At 39.0% G+C, this 25,021-nt stretch overlaps 1 protein-coding gene across 1 annotated transcript; it reads left to right on the plus strand.

Moving 5' to 3' along the window:
• The first annotated feature begins 20 nt into the window (after positions 1-20).
• Positions 21-24,308, plus strand: KIF27 (kinesin family member 27). The gene is made up of 18 exons (XM_072359638.1): positions 21-104; positions 1,486-1,864; positions 2,719-2,919; positions 4,063-5,015; positions 11,045-11,188; positions 13,534-13,740; positions 14,370-14,545; positions 14,913-15,046; positions 15,577-15,732; positions 16,472-16,677; positions 17,466-17,663; positions 18,052-18,162; positions 18,878-19,054; positions 19,645-19,860; positions 20,705-20,911; positions 21,531-21,729; positions 22,227-22,391; positions 23,792-24,308. Exons 2-18 carry the CDS (start codon positions 1,507-1,509, stop codon positions 24,223-24,225), a joined length of 4,242 nt encoding a protein of 1,413 aa, XP_072215739.1. The 5' UTR covers positions 21-104; positions 1,486-1,506; the 3' UTR covers positions 24,226-24,308.
• Positions 24,309-25,021: the final 713 nt, after the last annotated feature.

A 25,021-nucleotide genomic window follows, 5' to 3' on the forward strand; every position in this document is an offset into this window, starting at 1 on the left:
CCTCCTTTCTTCTCCTCCGCTCGGCGGTATCGGCGGGCTGCTTGGCGCCGCCTGGCCCTTCGTTACTGAGAACTCCCGGAGGCGGCCGGTGCCGAGCTCAGCAGGTTTGGAAAGAGGCTGGGGCGCTGCCAGAGCGCTGCCCGCCCGCCCGCTGCTTCACGGCGCCGCGGTGACACGCAGCGCCTTGCGATATTCGCGTGTTGTTAGGGAGCGGCGCATAGGATCTCTGTCTCTCTCCCTCCCTCTCTCTCTGTGACCTCTTTTATTTGCGTGTTTTTGTTTGTTTGAGGATAACTTTCAAAGGGGGGGAGTGGCAGCTTTGAGCGGCTGTCCTCGCTGGGGATGAGAAGAGGGCCGACCGGATAATTAAAAGCAGACGTAGGCCAATATGTGGCTTGGATCTGTATGCAGTAAGTCATACAGTCACTCCTGCTTGCCGTGTCCGTTGTGATATGAGGACGGTTCCAACCGCAGCTCTGCCTGATTGACTTCCAGCTGCTCAGATTAATTAAATGGGGCTTTTCTTCAGCCCCCAGGTAGAGTTCCAAACTCAGCTCCAAACTCAAAGGGACAGAGCGAGGTGCAAAAGCTCCTCCTTTTGCAATTACAAAAGACCACATCTCTAAAACTCATCTGTAAATATATTCCGGAAACCTGAGTTTCATGTGCTTAGCAGGTGAGTTCTGCTGGGCAGGAGCTCCACAAGTTTCCCTTGCCCCATGAAGCTGCTGAGAACTGCTGTTGAACCAAAAGCTGTGCCGAGGATCCAGCAGTGTTCCCAGCAGACAGCTGCAAGGAAATGCTGTGCCTTGATGCTTTTCTTTGTGCTGCTCTGCAGTGCTGATGTGTTAAGGATGAGCACGCAGGGGACAGCATCAGGAAGCATACTTGCTAAAATATACAGTTAACAAAAGTTAATTACATACAGGCATGAGAGGCAGATTAAAATCAGATGAATGCTTTGTATGTAGTTATTGTCTGTGTGTGAAACCATTTCTGCCTTACAGGCAGCACAACAGCCTGCTCTGCATCTCTTAGGTTATAAATGTGTGGCCCTTCTAAATGGAAGAGGGCTCTAAGGTGTGTGTGTGTGTATATTTTCCTTTGGGAAGAAAAGGGTTTGTTTGACTAATTTCTGCTGCCTATGCAGCAGGAACGTAGAAGGAAAGTAAGATTCCTCTTCAGGATGTGCTTTATCAATAAGTTTGTGAACAAAGCCTTGCAACACTGTTCCCTCATATGGCTGTATTAAATTCATGGAGAAAGTCAGGCAACTTTCAGGCTTAAGTCTGCTAGTTTAGAAACTAGTAGTAACAAAATTAAGTTATGAATTCATTTAACAGTTATTAATATTGTCGCTTTCCTATCAGAGTTACTTTCAGCATTTAAAGTTGCTTTGTATTCATTAGGAAACTCTTTGACCATCAACCTCAGCAGGGAATTCATTCTTATTTATTAAATAACTGGGATAACATTTCTTTTTAGTTGCAGAAGATTTGGAACGAGATGAGCACTGGAACCATAACATTTCCAGCAACTACGTGGAGCACAGAGATGGAGGCTGGCATGGAGGAAATCCCAGTTAAAGTTGCAGTAAGGATCAGACCTCTGCTTTCCAAAGAAGTACTTCATAATCACCAAGTGTGTGTGAGATTAGTTCCAAATACACAACAAATTATCATTGGAAAAGACCGTGCCTTCACTTTCGACTTCGTATTTGGCGAAAACTCAACCCAAGGAGAAGTTTACACGGTTTGCATTAAGCCTCTTCTAATGTCTTTAACTGAGGGATACAATGCTACAGTATTTGCATATGGACAGACAGGCTCTGGGAAGACTTACACCATTGGAGGTGGTCACATTGGTACGTTACAGGTCTCGTTCTGCTTCATTTTTTTTTTACTTGTGTACGATGTAGTTGTGCAAATTATGTACTTAATGCATAGCAGATAGAGCTGGAGCATGAAGGGATCATGAAAATAGATGTAATAGAAAAAAAGCACAAAAGCACCCAAAGCGTATGGAGCAGCTGAAGTGTTCTAATTGCAAATTCTGCTTACAATAAAATGTAAGAAAAGCATTGGAGAAAGAAGCAATTTGTTTGTTTGTTTGTTTTTCTTTTGGTTTGGTTTTGTTTTGCATTTTAACATGCAACTTAAACTGTGACTCCTTTCTGAAAACTACAGCTACGTTACAGCTATGTGCAGTGCTTTAGAAATTCTCAATAGCTTTCCTCTATCTGCTTTAGGCAATAGTTTGCTTACTCTCTGTTGGCTTCTTTTGAGAGTCTGGCAAAGGTATTAATTTCATGTTTAAGTTTCATAGAATGAATTCACAGAATGATGGCATGGTTTAGCTTGGAAGAGACGTCCTTGGAAGTCCATGCCCCATCCTTGGAAGTGTTCAAGGCCAGGTTGGATGGGGCCCTGGGCAACCTGATCTAGTAAAGGTGTATGTTTGGTGGCCCTGCCAGGCAGGGGGGTTGGAACGACATGATCCTTGAGGTCCCTTCCAACCCGGGTCATTCTATGATTCTATGATGTGAAAGTCCACCTAGTTTCAGTTCCTTGCCACAGACAGGGCTGCCACCCACCAGATTGGGGCTGCCCAGGGCCCCTTCCAACTTGGACTTTAACATCTCCAGGGAGAGAGCACTCACAGCTTCTCTGGGCAGCAGAATGACTACAAGTGTCCGTGACATCTTTCTTTGTATTTTAGCCTCAATTGCAGAGGATGAAAAGGGCATAATCCCACGGGCTATTCAGGAATTATTTCAGCATATTTCTGAAAACCGTAACATTGACTTCCAAGTGAAAGTATCTTATATAGAGGTCTACAAGGAAGAACTTCGTGATTTATTGGAGTTGGAGACCTCTGTGAAAGATTTGCATATCCGAGAAGATGACAAGGGGAATACAGGTAGGATTTTGGATCTAAACTTTGATGTACGTGGTTTCAGTTGTGTGCCAACGTTATCTTTCCCACCTTGAAAAGAGAGAAACGCATCAGGTGTTAAGGTAGAAACACAGTTACTACTTCGCAAATTCTGCCTAGAAATACAATGGCTCCTGGTTGTTCCATTGAATAAACAGTTTAAAATTAAGCCTTCTCACCTTAAAGAGATATTTGTTAAGCTACTTACACTGCAAATACCAGCACCCATTTCACTCTGACATGAGTGGGACAAAGAATAGTATCATCTGATATCTTTAGACCTCCCATAGTTCTCATGTCTCTACAGGGAGATGCTAAAAGAATCCACTACAGAGTCTTTTTCTTCTGAAACTGTAACTTTATTTTTTCCTTTATATTCTCATTTCTGTATTCTTTATAGCATTATTATTACCGTTGCTTTGAGCTAGTATGGCTTTCTGCTCCATAGCTGGAAGAAGGCAGTACATGCATATGCAGATAGTACAAAGCTTAGTCTGCAAACAGTATTACTGCTTCATATACATGGATATATATGATACTATTGTAGTATTTAAATATAGTAGTATTTAAACTCCTGCATCAGGTCTGTTTGAGTCAGCTTTAGTTGATCATGTACCTGCTATGGTATTTTCCATCCTACAACAAATGATAAAAAAATAAGCTGTTAGGAGCACTTTTACACCACTTCTACACTGTAAGGTTACTCAAACAGTAGATACATCTCTAAAAGACTCAGCTACTTGATTTATACAGAATGAAAATGCTGCTCCTAACATAGGCTGGAATCACTTCTACTATACATTTTTTTGTCCTTTTTTAATTCACAAAGTAACCTTTGAGCTGAGTTTGCTCTTTTTGAATTGCCTATACCTATGTGTAAATATCTAAAGGTGTGCCTTCTGTGTAAAATACTGTTACAATTGCTATGACCATACACCCACACTTCAAATTTCTGTGGTCTTCAGGTGTGCTGTACTCCATGGTTTCCATGTATTCTTTCCTTAGCTGTGTGCTGGACCTTATAATAATGCAGGCTTGTACATTTCTTCAGTTTATGTTTATAGATTGCTGTGAACTGTTGCTGAAACTAATTTAATTATTCCTGTTTTCTTTGGTTTGGTGTTTAAGTGATTGTTGGTGCTAAGGAATTTGAAGTAGAATGTGCCGATGAAGTAATGAGCCTGTTGGAAAGTGGCAATGCAGCTCGTCACACAGGCACAACACAAATGAATGAGCACTCCAGTCGATCTCATGCCATTTTTACCATCAGTATTTGTCAGAAACAATCTGCAGAGTCTCAGAGAAATACTGATATTCCACAGGATCCATCTTGGAAATCAGTCAGAATGATTGCTTCAAAGTTCCATTTTGTGGATTTGGCAGGATCAGAGAGAGTGACAAAGACTGGAAATACCGGTGAACGGTTTAAAGAATCAATTCAGATCAATAGTGGTTTGCTGGCCTTGGGAAACGTCCTCAGTGCTCTTGGAGACCCAAAAAGGAAAAGTGTGCATATTCCTTACAGGGATGCTAAAATCACTCGTATCCTGAAAGACTCACTGGGAGGAAATGCCAAGACTGTCATGATAACATGTATCAGTCCATCCTCATCAGACTTCGATGAATCTTTAAATTCACTCAAATATGCCAACAGAGCCAAAAACATTAGAAATAAGCCAGTTGTAAACTACAACCCTGATCAAGACCGGATTGATGAAATGGAACTTGAAATCAGATTGCTCCGAGAAGCTTTGCAGAACCAGCAAGTCAGTAATCAGTGTTCTCATGACATAAATCAGGAAAGAATTCGAATCAGTTCACTAGAAGAGCAGCTCACCCAGCTTCAAGTTCAGTGCTTTAGCTATAGAAACTGCATAGATGAAGCCTTCTCATTCTTGGTTGACTTGAATGATGATACTAGCTTGAAAAAAAGTCAGCGGGACAGGCTGCAGAGTTGGATCACCATGGTGCAAGAAGTAAGGAAAGAAGCTCTCACCATGCAGCAGGCTGACACTGGGACCAGCCACGAGCCTCGTCATATCACAGTCCTTCAGCTAAAGCGGGAACTGAAGAAATGCCAGGTATTTAAGCTGATTATTCAGTAACTATGCGAAGTCTGCTAACACTTGAATTCAGTTTTGAAATATGTAAAACTGCTAAACCTTAATTACACCTAATCTGTATTTAATTCTGACTATATATTCTCATTTTATTTATCTAATCCTCTGAAATACAGTTTTAATGGATAATTGAATGGACTGACATCTTCATCCTAATAGAGTTAGGTAAAGTAACACCATATTCTGGCTCAGAAGTTTTAAGGTAGTTCTATGAGGTTGGGTCATTTTATCTGTTAGATTCTTTGTTTTAGCTACAATAGTTTTAGTTGTTCTGTAAACACAAACTGTTTAAGTAATGCTGATCAATGAGCTTATCAGAAGCATTGCAAACATAATGCAGACATTTTGACAAATACCTGTGTACTTGAAGATATAATTTGGGCTAAATTTTGTAACTTATATCTAGTACTGCTTGATGTTAAGCACACAGTATACTAGTATAGCTGATACTAAGAAGTTGCAAGTAACTTTCCTGGTATTACTAAATCACTTTTTAATGTTCAGTAATCTTCTTAACTAGAACTCCTCCCTTTCAGTTTCATTATTAGGCCTTTAGTTTACTGTGTTTCAGAATAATTTACAGGTTTCCCTTTCTTATTTTCTTACCCTCGCTGCTACCCCCTTCTTGCTTTTAGGTAACATAGTTCTTTACAGCCTGAACTGAGAATTCCAAAGCAAGGTAAGGGTTATCTTGCAGATATTTCACAAGGATCCTGTAACTCTGAATAGTTCTTTCTCAGCAGCAGTGTGTAATCAATGAACATAGCAATGTTATAATTAGGAAATAAACAGAAGAGATAGGCCAACAAGTTGTTAGGTTAGAGAATAATGAATGGAGCTTACCCTTATCCTGGGCTCACTACAAGTCTCCAAAAGAGACTTACCCAGTGGTAGTTAGTGGTAGTCTTAAATGGGAGCTAGGAGAGCTGGAGCTGGGCTCCACCCCTTCCAGTACCATAGGAGAATTGCCTTCACCTGTGCTCCCAGGGCTGACTTATTGCTCGCCTCAGGTGGTTAACCAGAGGTTCAGGCCGTGATTCAGCAGTTCCCATACAAGCTGATAGCTACAGGTGATGGCCTATGGGAGAAGAGCTCATAGCCTTCTCAAGCATGATAGTGTCTCCTCAAAGAACTGACAAATGATCAAACAAAAATAATATTTTAGCATCCCCATATACATTCAGGAAGTGTGTATTTTGGGTGCACTGAGGTGAAATGTTAATAAAACATTTTAAATGATGCAGATATGAGGAGTACAATAAATAGAGCCTCATCTGAAAATGAAATCTGTGACTTATAATACCTGTACACTAATTTGAGACGGAGTGAAGTTCTAAGGTGAGCTCCTTTTGAACAGATCAGAAAAGATGATTTGATTCAGACTGTGGAAGGAGACAGTGCTCCAAGGAGCTAGAATTTTATAAAATCAACACACAGTTTTCACACTGAGTTCTGGTAAGCCTGTAGATGGTTATAGCATACACAGCTTCTCTTTTCTTGGCTCCCATCATTTTAATTTACAGCAGTTTTATTTCTTCTGTAGCTTATTTCAAACCTCTCATTCCCATATTCAAAACAGCATAAGAGCTGGATTGAAACTGAAAGGTACACAGGTGAGCGTGTGTAAGGTGGAATGGTACAAAGAGGTTAACAGATATTCAAAAGGTCATTTATGAGGAAAAACTCACTTATATGGATGCCTTCACTGGGAAATGCTGAGGCAATCTCCACCAGGGAGCAATCTCCAAGAGATGCTGCCTTAATGATGGTCAGCCCTTAAATGAGGTCTAGAGGAGGTGAAGTCAAGCTCCACCCCTTCAAGGAGCACAGCTAAATTACTCTCACCTGTGCTCCCACAGCTGATCCAACACTTGCCTCAGCTGATTAATCAGAGGTGCAGGCTGTGATTACCAATTTCCCATACAGCATGCCATCTGCAGCTTAGAGGAGATGGTTAAATAGCAGCTTAGAGGAGATGATAAAATAAACAGACCATAAAGACTCCTGACTAGGGCTTTCCTGTGGACCATCTGATTTAGTAGCAAATATCACAGTATCACAGTATCGTGCGAGTTGGAAGGGACCTTAGAGATCATCGAGTCCAACTCCCAGGATTCGAGCCCTCTGTGTAGCAGAGCAGCATTTCTGCCACTTATGCCACAGGGGGGATTCGAACCCCGGGCCTCTGGTGTTGCAAGCAGCAACTTATACCACTGCGCCACCGGAGGCACACACAATAGTCAGCCTATTCTTGTGTGTGCAAATGTATTTCTCTGCTAACAGGTGTGACTGTCTGGATAATGCTGAGCAAAATGGAAGTACTGTTGTAGCCATAGGTAACAACCAGACTCACCCAACCTTGCACTCACACCTACTCCATCAGTGGGACTAGGGCAGAAAAAATAGCAGAAACGGGAATGAGGCAGATTGGGATAAAGACAAAAAGATTGCCTACCTAACAGACAAGAAAATACAATTTATTGTAAATAAACATTTGATTACTCATTTGAAAAGTAGGATGCAAAAAGTTAAATATTAAAAAAAACACCTTCACCCCATCTTTTTCCAGGTTCAACTTCATGTCTTCACTCCAGATTTCTCTGTCACACTGCTGGGTGGTGCTAGTGTACTGAGGGGTGGTTTATGGTCAGTGCACAGCAGTTTTTCTTTTCTGCTCCTCTTCACACCTTCTGATTTGGGCATGGGTCCTCCATTGGCAGAAGTTCTTTCAGGAATATCCACTTGCTCTGGCATGGGTCTTTCCTGTGCTGCAGTATAGTTCAGTTACCAGCTCTGCCATGGAGCACCTCTTTCTCTAACCCTGGTGTTTCTTCTTCTTCTGGTCTTTCTTACTTCATTTTTTTCCTTGGTCTTCTTTCTCTTCCTTAAATATGTTATCACAGAGATGACAGCAGCTTGGTAGACGGCAGACTCATCTGTGCCCTGGAATGGATGTTTATCTCCATCAAAAATTACTCTAAATGTTTGGGTGTGACAAAGGTGGTAGGTGAAATCACCTTCCTTGTTTAAAATCGCTGTCATGCACTTTGCACAATACCATATAGTGCATGCAGTTATACTACTGCCAGTCAAATGTGAAAGGTAAAAAGTAAATAAATGGAAATTATGCCACTGTACTGCCTTTGGCTGGGATGGAGTTAGATTTCCCCACAGCAGCCCATGTAGTGCTGCGCTTTGCACTTGTAGCTATAACAGCATTGAACTGCACAAGTGTTTTGGCTGTTTGGTAGGCAGTGCTCACCCAGCATCAAGGCTGTTTGCACTTCCCCCCTTGGCCGAGGCCAATAGGCTGGGGACGGGCAGGAGATGAGGAGGGGCTGACCTAAATCAACCAAAGGGATATGCCGCACCATATGATGTCATATAAGCATTAAAAGCTGGGTAGAGCTGGAGTAGAAGAGGGGCAACTCATTATGAAAGCATCTGTCTTTTGGAGCAACTGCTTCACATATCAAGGCCTGGCTTTCCAGGAGGTGGATAAACACTTCTTACTGATGGGAAGTAGAGAATATTTTTTCCTCTTTTTCTTCTATGTGTAGCCTTTGCTATTCTGTCACTGAATTGCTTCTAACTTAAAACAAGCAAACAAACAAGAATGCAACAACAACAAAACACACACAAAACAAACAAAACAACCCTGCAAGTTTTCCTCCACTGCATTTTCTATCCTGCCATCCTTTGGAGGAGAGGGAGTGAAAGAGCTGTCACGTGGTACTGCCAGTGTTAAACCACAACAACCGCTTACATTTCTGTCATTTCATCCTGCCCCACTCCTACCATGCTAGCACCTGTTTAATCTTTACTGCTACCTGTTATCTTCTCCTTCTGTAGCTGTCTCAGCTCTGAATAATGATACACCCCCATTGTCAGACCAGATACACTTGTCAACTAAGTAGAAATATTTGTATTGGTACAATATGTATTGGCAATTTGGAAAAAGTGCTATCCTCTAAAGAGACAGCAGGTTCTTCAGTGCTTTCTTAGGAGCACTTAAAAAGCTCTTAAATAGAGAGCTATCTTTTTGTGGAAGAAAGATGTAGGTAAGCTAGTTGTGCAGAAGTATCCAGTTTTACAGTGGTGTGCTATGATGTTTCTGTACTTTGTCTTTAGTTTCTGCAAGTTTTCTGGTGGACTAACTACATTAGGACTCTCCTTCAATCAGTACTGAACTATTTTCTCATAAAAACACCTGAAGGAATATTCTTACAGTTTCTTTAATCTGTAGGCAGATATCTGAGTATAAAAATGAGGAAGGCCATCCTTATTTTTTCATTTGAGAAGCATATTAATCTTTGATGCTGAGACTTCGTGGCCATATCTCATAGCACGCTGAAGAAAATAGTTGGATTTAAATACTTCAGAATGTAGTTGGATTATTGGTACACTGTTTCCTTTAGGAGAAAGAAATTTGTCTGAAGAAAATCAATAGATACGAAACAGAAGTGAAGAAATAGTGGGTAGAAAACATGCACACTAGAGGTGAGCAGCTTTTTCACCATAAGGCCATGGTATTGTAACCAGAGGGATCTTGATGGCTGTTCTGCAGAAAAGGAACTGGGGCTCCTGGTGGATACCTATCAACACAAGCCAGCAGTGTGCCTTTGTTGCTAAGAAAGCCAATGATATTCTTGCCTGCATTGCCAGCATGTCAAGAGAAGTGATCCTTGATGGGTCTGTATGTGGAATACTGTGCTTAGTTGTGGCTGCAAGCCATATCGGGTGCATTAAACACAGTGTAGCCAGATGGTCAAAAAAGACAATTATCTTGCTGCATGTAGTGTTCATGCAGCCTCACTGTGAATGCAGTTCTGGGCCTCTTATTATAAAAAGGATGTTAAGGTTCTTGAAAGTATCTAGAGGAGAGCAACACAACTGAAAGCAGGGCTGGGAGACATGTCCTGTGATGAATGAGGTTAGAGGGCTGTGCAGTGTGGAGAAGAGAGGGCCAGGAGGTGACTGCACAGCTCTCTGCATCTCCCTGAGGAGGGCAAGCAGAAGGAGTGTTGGGCTCTGCTCCTGGGAATCTGTGGCAGGATGTGAAAACAGCACAAAGCTGTGGAAAGGGAGGCCCAGTTTGGACATGAGGAAGCATTTCTGTGCTGTGAAGGTGATCAAACACTGTCACAGGACTCTAGAGAGGTGTCTGATGCCCTATGGAGCAGGGTTCAGGAAGTGTTTGGATAAGTCTCTCAGTAATATGCTTTAACTGTTGGTTAGCCCTGTAGTAGTCAGGCAGTTGGACTAGATCTTTGAAGGTCCCTTCCAAATGAACTGTTCTGTTCCATTCTGTTCTATTCATTTTCTCTTCAATTCTGTTCAGTACTGAGGCCACCAGTACTTGAGAGATGTGGAGCTACTGGAAGGAGTCCAATGTAGGAACACAAAGGTGGTGAAGGGACTGGAACACCTACCTCTTCTCTGGGGATAGGCTGAGAGAGATGGGACTTTTCGGCCTAGAAAAGAGGAGGCTGAAGGGGACCTCATCAATGTCTATATATACCTGAAAGAAAGGTGCAAAGGACCGATGTCCTAGCCAGGCTCCTTTCAGAGGTGCTCAGTGCCAGGATGGAGAGGCAATGGGCACAAACTGGAGCATGGGGCATTCCCTCTGAAGACCAGGAAGCACTTCTATAAGCTTGTGCTGGTGACAGCACTGGCACAAGTTGCTTAGAAAAACTGTGGAGTCTTGGAGATGTTCAGAAAGGAGCCTTAATATGGGCCTGGGCTCCCAACTTCATGTGTCTCTGCTTGGGCAGAGAGGCTGGACCAGGTGGATTCCAGAGGTCTCTGCCAACTTTAATCATTCTGTGATCCCGTGATTGGAGAATTTTCTATACATACATCAAAACTTTGCAGTTCTAATCACATCTTTGAGCAAAAAATGAATACATATATATATATTTTTATTTTCCACTGTAAGAATAACAATGTTCTCTTCTTCTGAGCTGAACTTTCCTTTTATTATCCAGCAGGCTTTAGTCATGGATGAAGAAGTATTTAGCCAGAAGGATCATGAACTAATGATGCTACAGAATCAGATAAAGGCACTAATACAGGAAAATGAAGAACACTTGGAATCTTTAAAGAAGGCTGAAGAAACACAAAGATTACAGGTATTTTTCCTCTGGCACATATTACGAATCTCCGTATTGATGCATCTTTCCACAGTATGAATGAATTATTATTTTAAGGCGGACCCTTCAGTATATTTGGGGAGTATACATGTCTACAAATCTTATGAGTGCTTTGAATCAGAGCTGTGTCCCTTAATGAGGCAAGTCATCTAGTGGATGAAACCCAATATTGTGATTCCTAAATCTTATGTATCAGCCCAGCTGTGCCACAGCCTTTCTGTACAACCTTACATTAACCATTTACTTTCTCTGTGCTTCTTAAAACATATCACATACATCTCTCTCCAGATGTGTATTGCTCATAAGTTGTTTCAGGACAATTAATGAAATAGGTTTTGAAAGACCTTCAAAAATTCTTTAGTATATGAAAAAGACTTATAAAGTACCTACTGAATGTTTTAATTGAGAAGTTGTATAGAAACATATTTCATTATGTCTTTAAGTGTCAGAGTTAAGTGTCATTGCCTTTTTACTTGCTAAGACAGAATCTCATCCTTCTTTTCTGAGTTTACTGTTATAGAAAACTGTGTAACATAGTGGAAACACTGCTTTCCTCTTTCCCTCTCTTGACCTCAGTTGCCAAAGAAATTGTAATTGTTACGAAGTTTAAAGTATTTCAAGATCTGTGAGACCATAAAAAGAGCATTTGATATTCTCCTAGCGTTGCCTGTCATGTGGATGATAGATCTGACTTTTAGAAAGGGAACAATATAAACATGGCTAGTTAGTGCTCTTCTCCTTATTCTTCTTTTTCTCCTTTTTCCTTTTCTTTACCTATGGCTTGTGGAGAGTAGATTAATGAAAGGTGAGTATGCTAACAGTCATCTTCTTATGCCATTTGTTGTTTTTTTGTTCTGTCATCTCTGAATAGGTTTGTTGTTTGTTTTTTTTAACCCACTCAACATAATGTCAGTGTATTACACCAAGGCAATACTTATAATATTACTTCTTCGTTATGCAAGATAGAATTTATGAATAGAAACAGCTGCATTTTAGGCAAAAAATCACAACTGTTTCAGTACTAGAGTCAGGAGAGACATTGAGAACCCCCAGCAACTAGTTTTATGTACTTAATCCATTAAACTGATATTTTTATTTAAAACGTATTAAAAAAAAAAAATTATAATTAAAAGCAAATGCTTGTGGCAAATGGCTTAAGGTTGTATTCACAGGAACATGCATTTTAGTGATACATGGAGGAAGAACTGGGTGTAGCACATGGTAAATATTTATACACGTACGTGTTTATGCAACAGGTGATGTGCTGAGAGGGTAAAGGGGTAGCAGGGATAAAGGATCTTAAAAGAGTTAAAAACAAAAAAAAACCCAAATCAAAACAAAACACCCTGCAAGGTGGAATTGACCTTTACTTCATCATAAAATGTGTGGTATTAATATGTATGTTCTATTTTTTATGACACAAGAATATTATGTATTGTATTCCACTGTCAACTTGCAGAGTACTGTTTGTGTATACGGAAAGAACTTGCTGCCTAAGACAACCAGATATAAAGGATAATACGAAAAATATATGATTCGAAGTGGGAGAATGAATACATTTGGTTAACTATCACCATCTGTTCTTAAGATTCCCTGTTTTTGGTAGGCCTGATTTTAGAGGTATTCTAAAAGGATTAAAGGGAGTTGAAAATTGATATAATCTTGGCCTTATTGGATGAATTAGTTCAGTGGAGATAACTAATTTTGAGCAGTGTGCAGATACTGCTGTAGGAAAGACGGATGAGTAAGTTTTTCAAACTAGCATTACGAAACATTTGAGGCTGAGTAGGAAAAAATGAAGTAGTTGGTACAAGGTCTCTTGGACTAACGTATGTTTTTGTTTATTAATACAAATAATCTTTAAAATAAGACTGCTTGAAGAGGATGCCTGTGCACAATTAATTATTTAACTTGAACCGTGTCTTTCTTTTGGGCATGTTTCTTGAATTACCATATTATTTCTTGATAAGCACAAAAATAAAGCGATCTGGGACTAATAAGCATGTCATTGCCTTCTCACTAGATGATTGGATAAGCTAACTTAACCTACCTAGGGCAGGTTCCTCTGAACACAAATGTCACTAACAGCATTTACTGGAGTTTGGGGGCAGATAAGATTAATGGTATGCCAGATGATTTTCAGCTTGTTCCAGAATTTGCCTATGCACTGTGAAAGAATTTCAATCAATGAACAATTTACAGGATTCTTGACCTTTGTAATGAATTCTGAAAAGGTGAGCATGACGTAGACCTGATGATCAGCAACAGCTCAACAGTTTTGCTTTGTCTTTGTTGTTGTTTGTTTGCTTTTATTTTCTAATGAGAATGAGAAAATGGTGGAACAGCAAATCCTTATTGACCAGCTAAAAGAAAAACTGGAGAAGTTTACAGTTGTGAAAACGCTAGACATCTCAAGTGCTTGTGAAGATGAGCCTGCTGTTGTGGCATCTGCTAGGAGGCCATACAGTGTCCCACTTACAAAGAGTCTGTTATACTCACTTCACCCACCTTCAGGGACACAGACCCGAAAGGTAAGGTCTGCCTAAATGTGACGTTTTTGTTAAATGGTTATAGTTCAGTAGTTAGATTAGACATAACAGTCAGCTGCAGTTCAGTTTCCCATAGTGAAGACTCTGAACAACTACTTATAATGTTGTGACAGATTGTATGTCACAATTGTCCAAAATGTATGGGCTAGCATTCAGAATCATGAATGGCTAGAATTGAAAGGGACTTTTAAAAATCACCTAGTCCAACCCCCATGCCATTGGCAGGGGTGTCTTTCAGAACATCAGAGACCACCTAAATGGATTTTGAAAAGTTTTGAAATTTATCAGAGTGATAAACCTGTAGTCTTCTCTGATCTCTTCTTGGGAGTTTTCAGGCTTCACATATGAAATATAACCAAAACTGAATGATTATTTTGTACTGATTCATTGAATATTTGGGTTAATTAGTTGATATTGGCACCTTCTTCTGCAGTTTGGGCAGTTTTTCTAAACACTTGAAGAACCTTCTATTACAAAGGAACTCAGAAATATTATTGAAAATCTCTGTAATCTTGTGTACAAGCTCAGGCAGTGAGTGACTGAAATACGACTGGAGTGTCAGTAAAGAGTTACTGAATTATTACAACTATTTCTTGGGTGGTTTTTGGCAGGTATATACCAGTCCCCCTGCCTTCTCCCTGGCTCGGATGATGGCAGGATTCCGTGCTCGCAGCCAGATGATACTGAGCTGCATAGAAGATCAAGATGAAGTCCTTCACTGCCACCTCTCTGATGAGAGCGATGGAGAGGAAGAAAATACACATAGTAAAAAGAAAAGTTCATTTAAGTAATTTTTTGTTCTTTATTTTTTGTTACAGACTGCTATATAACAAATAAAATGCTACTACCTAATCCTACTAAAACATGAGGCCATTTTTGAGACTACTTAAAGTAACCTTATGGGATGAGCTGGACAGGGTACAAAGATTTGTTTGAGAAATACATGTATTTGTTAATGTAATAAAGATTGCATGATCCTTGTTTTGGGCCAGAATCCACCAAGAGTATCTAGAAGGGGAGGAGGAAAGTACAAATACTTATGTGAGCTTTCTCAGTTTGGTATTTACTTAGAAGATCGGGTACTTAGCATGGAGATAACAGAAAAAAATATTCCTTTGTGCCTGAAATGCAGCATGTCTTCCGTTCTTCCTTAGGCGTTCAATAAACCGCACATGGACACGAAAACAAGCTTCACTGTGCTTTCCCTTTGAGCTAATTGACATGAAATGTCAAGTAGAAAATTCCAGTTTGCCCAACAAACCTGCATTACAGAATGAGATGCCCGCAGGTAAAATGGAAGTTATGAAAGCAAATCAAATTAGATATTATAATATCATGATATGCAAATTTGTGTTTATCACATTTAATTATTTTTCCCATAAAATATCTGTCTGATACAAATATTTCTTGTTATAGCTCAACATAAATGTATTTTTTGAGATTTCTTTTTTCTTTTTGAAACTGACATCAGTCGCCTTAATGTTTGAATAATTCTCATCAGACAGAAAGTGCTTCACATATCAAGAGCTATTTAGATTTAAATCTCTAGCGCTCATTCAAGGAAAGGAAAATGGTGCTGTTATTTCATCAGAGAAGCACTGAAAACGTTTATATACTATTCTACTTCCTCCTCAGGGTCTTGAAATGATAGTGCATCCTATCGTCTCTCTCTCTGTTCGAATCTATGGCAGGGAAAAGGCTATTTGCATTTGGTCCTTTCACTCGGCACTCAAGATGTCTATACATACAGTATTTCTTTTCGAAAAATAGTGCGTCCCATTTCTTCCTTCATCTCACCATTGCTTTGTTTATTTCAAGGTGAAGAGATTGACAGCCTCCAGAAAAGTCATGTTTTTAACATGCAGAAGTTAAAGAATTCAGAGTTAAGACTCACTGAGGCCCAGCAGAAAATGAGAGAACTTGCACTTAATATCAAAATGAAGGAGGAACTTATTAAGGAATTGGTAAGAACAGGTAAGTGGCTACCGATGGACAAATTGAAATGAAGACATTTAGAAATAAAAAAGAGAAAAGAAGTAAAAAACCTGATGTCCTGTATGTCATAGTTTTTATGTAGTTATCCTATGCAAGAATACTTCTGGTAACTTGAAAATTCATAATGTGCATAGATTACTTGGTACAACTGCAGTGAAGGCTGTACATTTTTATTATGGCCGTTTCTACTATGATATGCAGATGTGTTTGTTGAATATTTTTTGTGCTTTGCTGTTTATTCAGTTTATCCGCTAACAGTGTAATTTTGCATGTATGCTTAGAGGTGCTGATTGCTTTGTGGATTTGTATTTGTTATGTAGTGTCTGGGATAGGAGAGATGACATGACACTGTGCTGGGAATTCTTGTATTCCCATCGCAGCAGTAGGGAAGCAGGAGTGAGAAGGGGAAAAGGTTTTAGCTTATATCGTTAAGCCTCTGTCCTGGTAGAAACTAGCATTACGGTGACCCTAAGGGTCTCTCCTTACTACTTTTACTTACACTCTTCTCCTGTGTACAAATTCTCTCAAGGCTGTCTTTTGGCATTCAGAAAGATTCTGTACCCCCAGAAAATCGTACCACGAGGAAAACTGCCCAAACAGGGAAAATTAGAGGGCAGAAATAAAATCAAAAGTTGTTCACTGATTACCAAGTTAGAAGCTGAGTAATAAATAAACAGCATAATCTGTTTTAAAACTATTTGGATATGGTGTTTTTAAGGTAAGGATGCACAGTCTGTAAGCAGGCAATATACTCTGAAGATATCTAAGCTGGAGAAAGAATCTGAGCAGGCCAAAACGGAACTGGCTGAAACACAAAAGCAGCTTCAAGAGCTGGAGAGTAAGGAGCTGAGAGACATTCCAGAGAAAGCCAGGCTACAGAAAGAGTTTCGGAAGAAGATGGATGCAGCTAAGTTGAAAGTGCAGGTATTTCTGACATGACCATTAGGATTTACAAATGCTTGTTTAAATATCATCTCTAAAATCTTAACTGTCTGCCTGTGAAATTGTCATGAGCTTTACGCAGCTAACACTGGTTGGATTGAAGCAGCCAACAAAAATGTTAGTACAACTATACTTAATGCTACTTAACAAATATGTAGTTAGATATACCTAGACACCACTCTGTGCAATATCATACAAGAATGTACACAAGTAGATTACTTCAATTTCATTAGCTGCTGTAAATAAAATTGCTGTTTTCTGGAAATATTGTATAAATTTTATGTTTAAGCAGGTCATCATGATGGTTTGTGATTGTGTGTTTGTCATACCAGATTCAGTATCTGCCAGTAAGTAATTTTAAGTTCTCTTGTGGGCCAGCTTAAGCACTCTCTTGGTCCTAGAATGGGAGGCCAGACATGCACTGCTCATAAAATGCTAACTGGCTTATTTAGCTGAGTTCAGGACCATAACCTTGATTAACCTTCATATCTCTGCACATTATCCTGAGCTGTTGCTTCTGGAAGAGTTCACTGCCTTAATTGTGTTACTAAGTATGAACCGTATCCGTGCCTTTTCATGCTGCTTCAGATTAGTTCTGCATTTGCTGATTTTACCACAAGCAGTAGAAACCACAGAAATAGTGAGTGATTATAGTGGTAAAATTTAGTAAGTCTTGCTGACTGAACTCAGTGAAATAAATAATAAACCCAAGTCACATTATAGTTTTAAGTTTTCTTGCTACTAAGATGAAATTTGCCATGAACATTCAGGCCTTACAGAAAAAGAAGCAAGACTCTAAGAAACTGGCTTCGTTATCTAACCAAAGTGAAAAACGAGCAACAGAACTTGAGCAGAACATCGTTCAGATGAAGCACCAGCAGACCTTGCTGGAGAAAAGACTGCATGAGGAGAGTGAAAAAAAGAAGCAACTAGAAACAGAGATTCATCGAGACCAGCAACAAATTAAAGTAGGACTATTTCTGTTTCTGTGTAACAAAGAGTGAGATCAGCCAATTTTGCCTCTCTTTTCCCAAAAACAATGCACTGTATTACCAGATTTTACATAGTTCTATGTAATCACTTCACTGACAAATTCACTGAAGAAATTGTGTATAAATATTTTGACAGAAATCTTCTATTCACCTTTCTCCTCAGCTTTTCTAAAGAAATGATATTATGTGATTGTGTAGCCTTGAGCTGTAGTTTTACATGTAAATATAGGGTTCATATTTCAGTTTACATACTTGTGTAGATTCTGCCATAGAATATGTTTAAAAACAGGCTGAGGCAGACAGACTTATTTTTTTGTTTCTTTTTGTTGTTGTTTTGTTTTTGTTTGTTGTTTTTTTTTTTTAGGAACTACAACTTAGGATGGAGCAACAACAGAAAATACTTACACTTAAAGATAAAGAGATTGCTGCATTTAAAAAGAGGGATAGCTCTGCAAGAACTTCACAGAAGTCAGAGGTAGTTAATATTCTCTAAGTCTTTGTGGGTGCTGAAAACTAAAAAAACAAATAATAATCTTTATTCATCCCTAGTCATTCTGGTATAATAATAGGTGTTCTCTGCAGCTGTGCTACCTGCATTATTTCAGATCTGGACACTGAGACACAAGTATTTCATGAATTATCAAAAGTCTTTAAAGATAAAAATAACTTTTAAAACCAAGTGAAATAATGGTAGCTTTTTAGACATACTAGTATTATACCCACTGATAGGCTATTACTTCAGAAGAAACTTCTCTGAGCAGTATCAGAACTCTCATTTTTTCTGTCTTTCAGCATTTTGGTTTCTTCACTTAATGTCTTTCCTCAAAAAATTGGTCCTAGGGGCAACTATAATAGAGTGAAGAAGGGCTAGCTGAATTCTCGAGCCACCTTCCAAACCTAGTTGGTCTCTTTATATATAGGGCACCCGTTTATGTACCTGATGACAGGAAAAGGCATCTGGTAAAAAATTGTTTAAATAAGATATAGCAATATAACATTGGTGAGCCTCCTTTTAAGTCAGCCCAATTTCTGTATTATCCAGAATCAAAATTTTATTTCAGATTTAGTGATAAGATCAGGAACGTCATTTTCTCATACAGCGTATTGGTTACTCTAAAAGATGAAAAAACAGAATCATAAAATTCTCACCAAAGAAGTCCTCATTAACTCTCTCTTTATTCAAATTACAGAAGTTAGAAGAGCAAAAGAAATGGCTGGATGAAGAAATGGAAAGAGTTCTCCAACAGCACCGACAATTAGCAGAACTAGAAGAAGATTTAAAGAAAAGAGAAGCCATTGTAGCCAAAAAAGAAGCATTATTGCAAGAGAAAAGCCACCTTGAAATCAGGAAACTGAGATCTAGCCAGGTAACTTAAGAAAAAGACAAGAATCTCATCGCAACTGTAGCTTTGACTGAAAGACTGCAGAAGGAGGGCAACCAGATGACAGGAGAGGTTTAAGCCATGTGATTCCAGCTTCTAGCAATGACGTTAAGTTATGGTGTGGGTTGAGCAAATCAACATTTGAAATGTGAATAATACAGAACAATCGCTTTTATTCACATTTTGTCCCCAGATTCCAACAATAAAACAAAAAATTGAATACTGGAATACTGTTATTGCAGATCATTAAATGATGGTATCAAAAAATGACTAAATTGTTCTGCAAACTAGAGAATGTGGCAGATAAATTTCACATTATTTATTTATCATATTTGGCAAAAGAAATAGAAATTTAAGTATAATTATCAAACTCATTTAATGTATGTAGAAAACTGCACATTTGAGTGGTCTCACTTCCTTTCATCTTCTAAGTACATTTTATGATAGCTGTCTACTCAGTTTGTATGGGGTCCCATTGCAAGAAGCAAGCCTTTCACTGTGAAAAGTCACTCATATTTGTTTCCTCTGGAAGGAGCTTCTCAATTTTATACCTCCTGTTTCTGGGTATTTTTTAGGCTTTAAATAAAGATAGTATGAAATTGTCTTCTCGCTTAAGTATGCTGGACCAGGAATTGTGTGATAAAAGTATGCAGCTTCAGGGCAGCACTACTGAAGACAGGACAGACATTCTGGAAAAAATCCAGGTTCTTCAGAAGGAAAGAGATCAGCTGCTCACAAGAAGAAATAGTGTGGATGAGAAACTGAAAGAGGGTAAAGTGCTGTCAGCTGAAGTAAGTAGGCACCCCTGAAATAAATTTATAGGTTTTAGGCCGTAGTAAAACATTCCAGTCATTACCTAAGTCTCCCAACAGTAGGTAAGCTAGAACCAAGGAACTGAAGTTGGGTATTTTTGTTAATCATAATGTTCTAATACTGCTATGTAGTGCTACTTTCATACAAGCTAATAAAGTTTATATGCAGAGAGACTTTACCTAGTGCTTTGATAAATTCCACTACCCTAAGGATTACAAAATTAGAAGGAATGGAACTGGACATACATCAGTTTATCCTAAACAATTATTATAATGTCAGGACATAGACAAAGTAAAGTATTCCAGTTTATATAAAATATAGAGATTTGCTTCATGTCTTGAGAAGCAGTGTGGGCCTGCGTATGACCTGATGATGTGCTGAAGAGAATCCTACTCATCTCACTCCACAGAATCTTCTGCGGTGTTTCAGGCCATTCAGTTCTACCACCTCTCTGAACAGTTTGTGGTCACAAAACTCCTGGCTTATCTGATTCATTCATGAATCTGACAGAAAACTGGTACAGCCAAAAAAATGTTAGTGGAAGTCAGACTGTGGAGAGGGAGAATGAAGGGATGATAAAACTTATGCTTTTGTGGTGAGGAACCAATTGTTTGTGCTGGAGGGCAGAAGAAAAAACAGGTTCCAGATTTCTATTCTTCCTCTTACTTTTCCCATTCCATTATCTGTACTACTGCTACTGGTTTGCCTTGCTCTTCCATTTAATTTCACTTTTAAGAATGAAGTTAATGTCTTATGTATACAAAGATTAAATTTGTACTTTTCAAGAAGATTTAACCATGTTAAATCCATGTTTCTCTGCAGGAGGAACATATCCTTTTCCAATTGGAAGAAGGAATTGAAGCCCTGGAGGCTGCTATTGATTACAAGAATGAAAGTATTCAAAGTCGGCAGCACTTGCTTAGATCTTCTTCACAAATCCTTTCACATAGTGAGGATAACATAGTAGGAAAATTAGTTTCCTTGTCTGCTGCTGAACTCAGAGCTATCCTCTTCAGATATTTTAACAAGGTATGCTTTTGCTAATGAGTAGTATTTTATCTGATTTATCTGTTACTGTTCTAGGTAATGAAATGAAATGGTATCAAGTGGCAAAAATCAATTTAGCAAGCTTTTCAGGAAAGTCTGCTTAGGTTACATACATTTGTTGTCAACTCAAGGCATTTCAAATCTGTACCATAACATAAATAGGATGCTCGTGTGCTAACTTTGTATATCTTGATTTGAGGTCACCTGATTAAAAGATCTTTAAAATCTGGAAATTTCCTTGCTCCTTTCCGCTGCTCTGTAGGGCTAACTTTTCAAGTAGGAATATACTTAAATATTGATGCCATATTAAAATTGTTTTGTGAAGTTGTCTGAGGGTGGTAGACAAGTTGGAAGTTTCCCAGAAAGGGGAAATCATTTTTATATCAGTTTAAATTCTGCACAGAGCATCAAAAAATGCAGTAGTCCATGTGATCAGAATGTGCCAAGCTTCTTTCTGAAGAATGAACATAGCAGCAGGTAAATCTATTTCCAGTATAAGCTCACAGTTCATTGAGACAATTGGTTTTGTATGCACTAACTTACTTTAAAATAAATGCTTTTATTAAAATGGTTAGATAAAAGAAACGTATTTCTTTCTTAGATTGTTGGCCTGCGTGAGACTGAACGTAAGTTACAACTGCAGACTGAAGAACAGGAAATGAAGGTCACAGAACAGGAAAACGTAATACGTGAATTAGAATCTGCACTTGAACACATCAAGTTGCAGTGCGATAGGCAGCTGACTCTACAACACAAAGAACATGAGAAAAAACTACAGCTGATACTGCATCATTTCAGAGGTGTGTGTTTGCTTGTTTTCAAAGAGGGATGGTACAGTAAGTGTTATACTTAGCTGCTATTGAGAAATACTGTATTTCAGCTGAAAGCAAACAAACAAAAACAACCACAAAAACCCTGACTGAGGTGAAAGGATACATTTTGGCTGTTACTATTCTGATATTACATAGGATGCTGGTGAAATGACACGAGGTGCCTGCATAAAAGAAAAAACAGTAGTTTAAAACAAAACAAAACAAAACGTCAGAATTGTCATATTTTCATCTTGAGTTTGCTGATAATGGAAAGCTGAAATTCCCACCAATCTTTATTTTCTAAATACTCCTATTAAAATTACAAATGAGGTTGATGTGGCCTTTTTGATCATCTGCTCGTTTACATGTACGCATGGAAAGCAATGTATCAGCAAGACGCAGGACATATTCTGTCTAGCTAGGCGTCTTGATTTTTGGCACAGAGGAATTGGTGTTTCATTCTGAAACTTTTTTACTTGTCCTAGAACAAGATGGTGAAGGTATTGCAGAAACCTTGAAAGAGTATGAAGTGAAAGTCCAGCAACTGGAAAAGGAGTTATTTTTCTATAAGAAAACCAGCAGAGAACTGAAGAAGAAACTGAAAAGCACACTTGGAGAGTCATCCCACCAACAACTCGCACCCTCTAAATGTAAGTACTTTATCTTAAAATGCTTTTGCAATTGTCCATATACCATCTGAGGGGCAGTGAACACACAATGTACATCAGATAGACGTAAAAATTGTGTTTTCACTGAACTAACTGTTCTCTAGGAATGTATTCTATCTCCTCCAGTTTCAAAGGACAGACAACTTTAGCTTGTAAATGCAGCAGTGATATTTATCAGTCGGTGTTCTACATTCTTGTTCACTTTTTCTCTGTATTCTAGTATAATTTCATTAGTTACATCTATTAATATATATTTATCACTGTTGTGATGAAGAAAATGGTATTTTGCTGCCTGAGTGGCTGTGAATGACATGGTAATTAACAGCTTTGTAGCATGCCACACTTCAGATATCAGTATTTTAAAACCTTAATTAGCTCAATTAATCAATTAATTAATCAATTAAGCTAATTAATCAATTAGCTTGTATTACAAGCACTGAGTTAGAGGAAAGTAATGGAGTGAGAGGAAAGCAATTCCCTCTGATGTTTTTGTAGATGACAAGCTTTTTAAAGAAAAAGGAACTGATGAGGTTTAACAAGAGCACGTGTAGAGTCTTGCACCTGGGGAGCATTAACTGCATGATCTGTACAAGTCAGGGAATGACCTGCTGGAATTCAGATGTGCAAAGACCTGAGTGTTCTGGCGGACAACAGTTTGGCCATTAGCCAGCAGTGTGCTCTTGTGGCCAAGAGGGCCAATGGTATCCTGGGATGCATTAAAAATACTGTGGCCAGCAGGTTGTGGCCATCCTCTACTCTGCCCTGGTGAGGCCACATTTAGAATACTGCATCCAGTTCTAGGCTCCCCAGTTCAAAGAGCCTAAAGCATCTCCTGTATGTGAAAAGACTGAGTTACCTGGGTCTGTTCAGTCTGGAGTAGAGAAGACTGAGGAGGGGTTCTTATCAATGCTTATAGATACCCACAGACAGATGAGGGGCAGGTACCTGCAGCTAAGCTCTTCTCAGTCATGTGTGGTGATAGGACAAGGAGCAAAGGCCTAAAACTTGAACAAAAGAAGTGCGATACAAACATGCTGAAGAGCTTCTTTATGGTAAGGATGACAGAGCACAGGAACAGGCTGCCCAGACAGGTTGTGAAGTCTCCTTCTATGGAGATATTAAATATTATCTGGACACCTACCTGTGCAACCTATGTATGGTAACTTCTTTAGCAGGAGGATTGGACTTAAAGATCTCTTGAGGTTCCTTCCACCTCTTCAGTCCTGTTATTCTGTGACAAAAGGTGAGATTAAAGTGCCTTTAGATGACCTTCACACCACAGGATATGCACAGTGTGAAACCATGCCAGCTCACTAACATTTCCTGATGTCAGATACTCAGAAGAGTTGGACTTACATATCTCCTGATAAATTTTGTTTTAGATAACAATGCCGGTGACAAGGCATCCAGTCACAATGAAGCAGAAGTTGCGTCTGAAGAATTCAAGTTGAAAACCTATAGTCAGGCAGGAAAAATAAAAGAAGCAGAGAGAACAAATATTTTAAGAACACGGCAGAATTCGTACAAGATTGGAGAAGATGTATCAGAATTTGTATGCAGCAAAGAGTCCTTGACAAACACTGCTGATGACAAACTAGGAGAAGATGAAATGCAGCCTTTGAAGCCTCAGTCTCATCTGCCTTCTGTCATCCAGAGAAGAGAGACCATAACACAGTTTCAAGGAGTAACCTCTGTAAAACTATCTCGTAGAGAGTTACGTCATATCCCTCACTCTGAATTATCTTTGAGGCGTTCAAGCCTTGGAGCTGGTGTCAGTTTTATTGCTCCAGATTCCATTGAAATGGACAAAAAGTAGCATCACTAAGACATAGTTACTCCTTATTGAATTTTTAATATCTGTTGCCTCTGAAGCCATGTTGCTAGATTTCTTTTTTGATGATCTTGTTACACAGCAGCCATGGATACATGAATAACTCTGCTTTGGTTCTTCTGGCTAGCAGGTACTTTTGACATTCACATAGTTTCAGTGAATCTTAGATTTTAACTAACATGGTATTTTTGGGCATATGATTCGAAGTCCTTTTAACACTGAAGAAATTATATGATTTTATGTTTTTTCCCACTGATCTGAAAAGTAAAAAACATGTTTTCAGAAACTGCACTGTGAAGTGCACTGTACTTGTGTAATTTAGGTTTCCTAGAGCAACATTCTACTCTCCTGTGTCAGAAACAAAAGCAGATGACTTTATTTCAAGAAAGAGCTAGAAGATACAGTTTCCAGTGTCTTGCCCAGTATTATAATGACTGACTTCTGTAAGCTTTTTTCTAAATACATTTCATGCAAACCATGCCTGAGATAAAAACTGATGCCTCAAGATAAATTTGTTATTTGAAAGGAACGTGATTTTTTTCTTAATGTTATTTAGCTAACATTATTTAAAAGTCCTATTGTATGAACTGGAAGGTTTACTTCTGCCCCCCATGCCCCCCCCACCCCCCACCCCACACACACAAAAATCTTATTTGCAAAAGAGTTGTTATGGCCTATTTGTTATGGCCTATTTGTTATGGCCTGTATGTGCTTATTTCATATTATGATTTTGTTTGTTGTGACTTTTAAACAATTGAATGTTCGGAACCTCAGTACATGA

The sequence above is a fragment of the Excalfactoria chinensis genome, chromosome Z (genome assembly GCF_039878825.1).
Source record: "Excalfactoria chinensis isolate bCotChi1 chromosome Z, bCotChi1.hap2, whole genome shotgun sequence".
Classification (NCBI taxonomy): Eukaryota; Metazoa; Chordata; class Aves; order Galliformes; family Phasianidae; genus Excalfactoria; species Excalfactoria chinensis.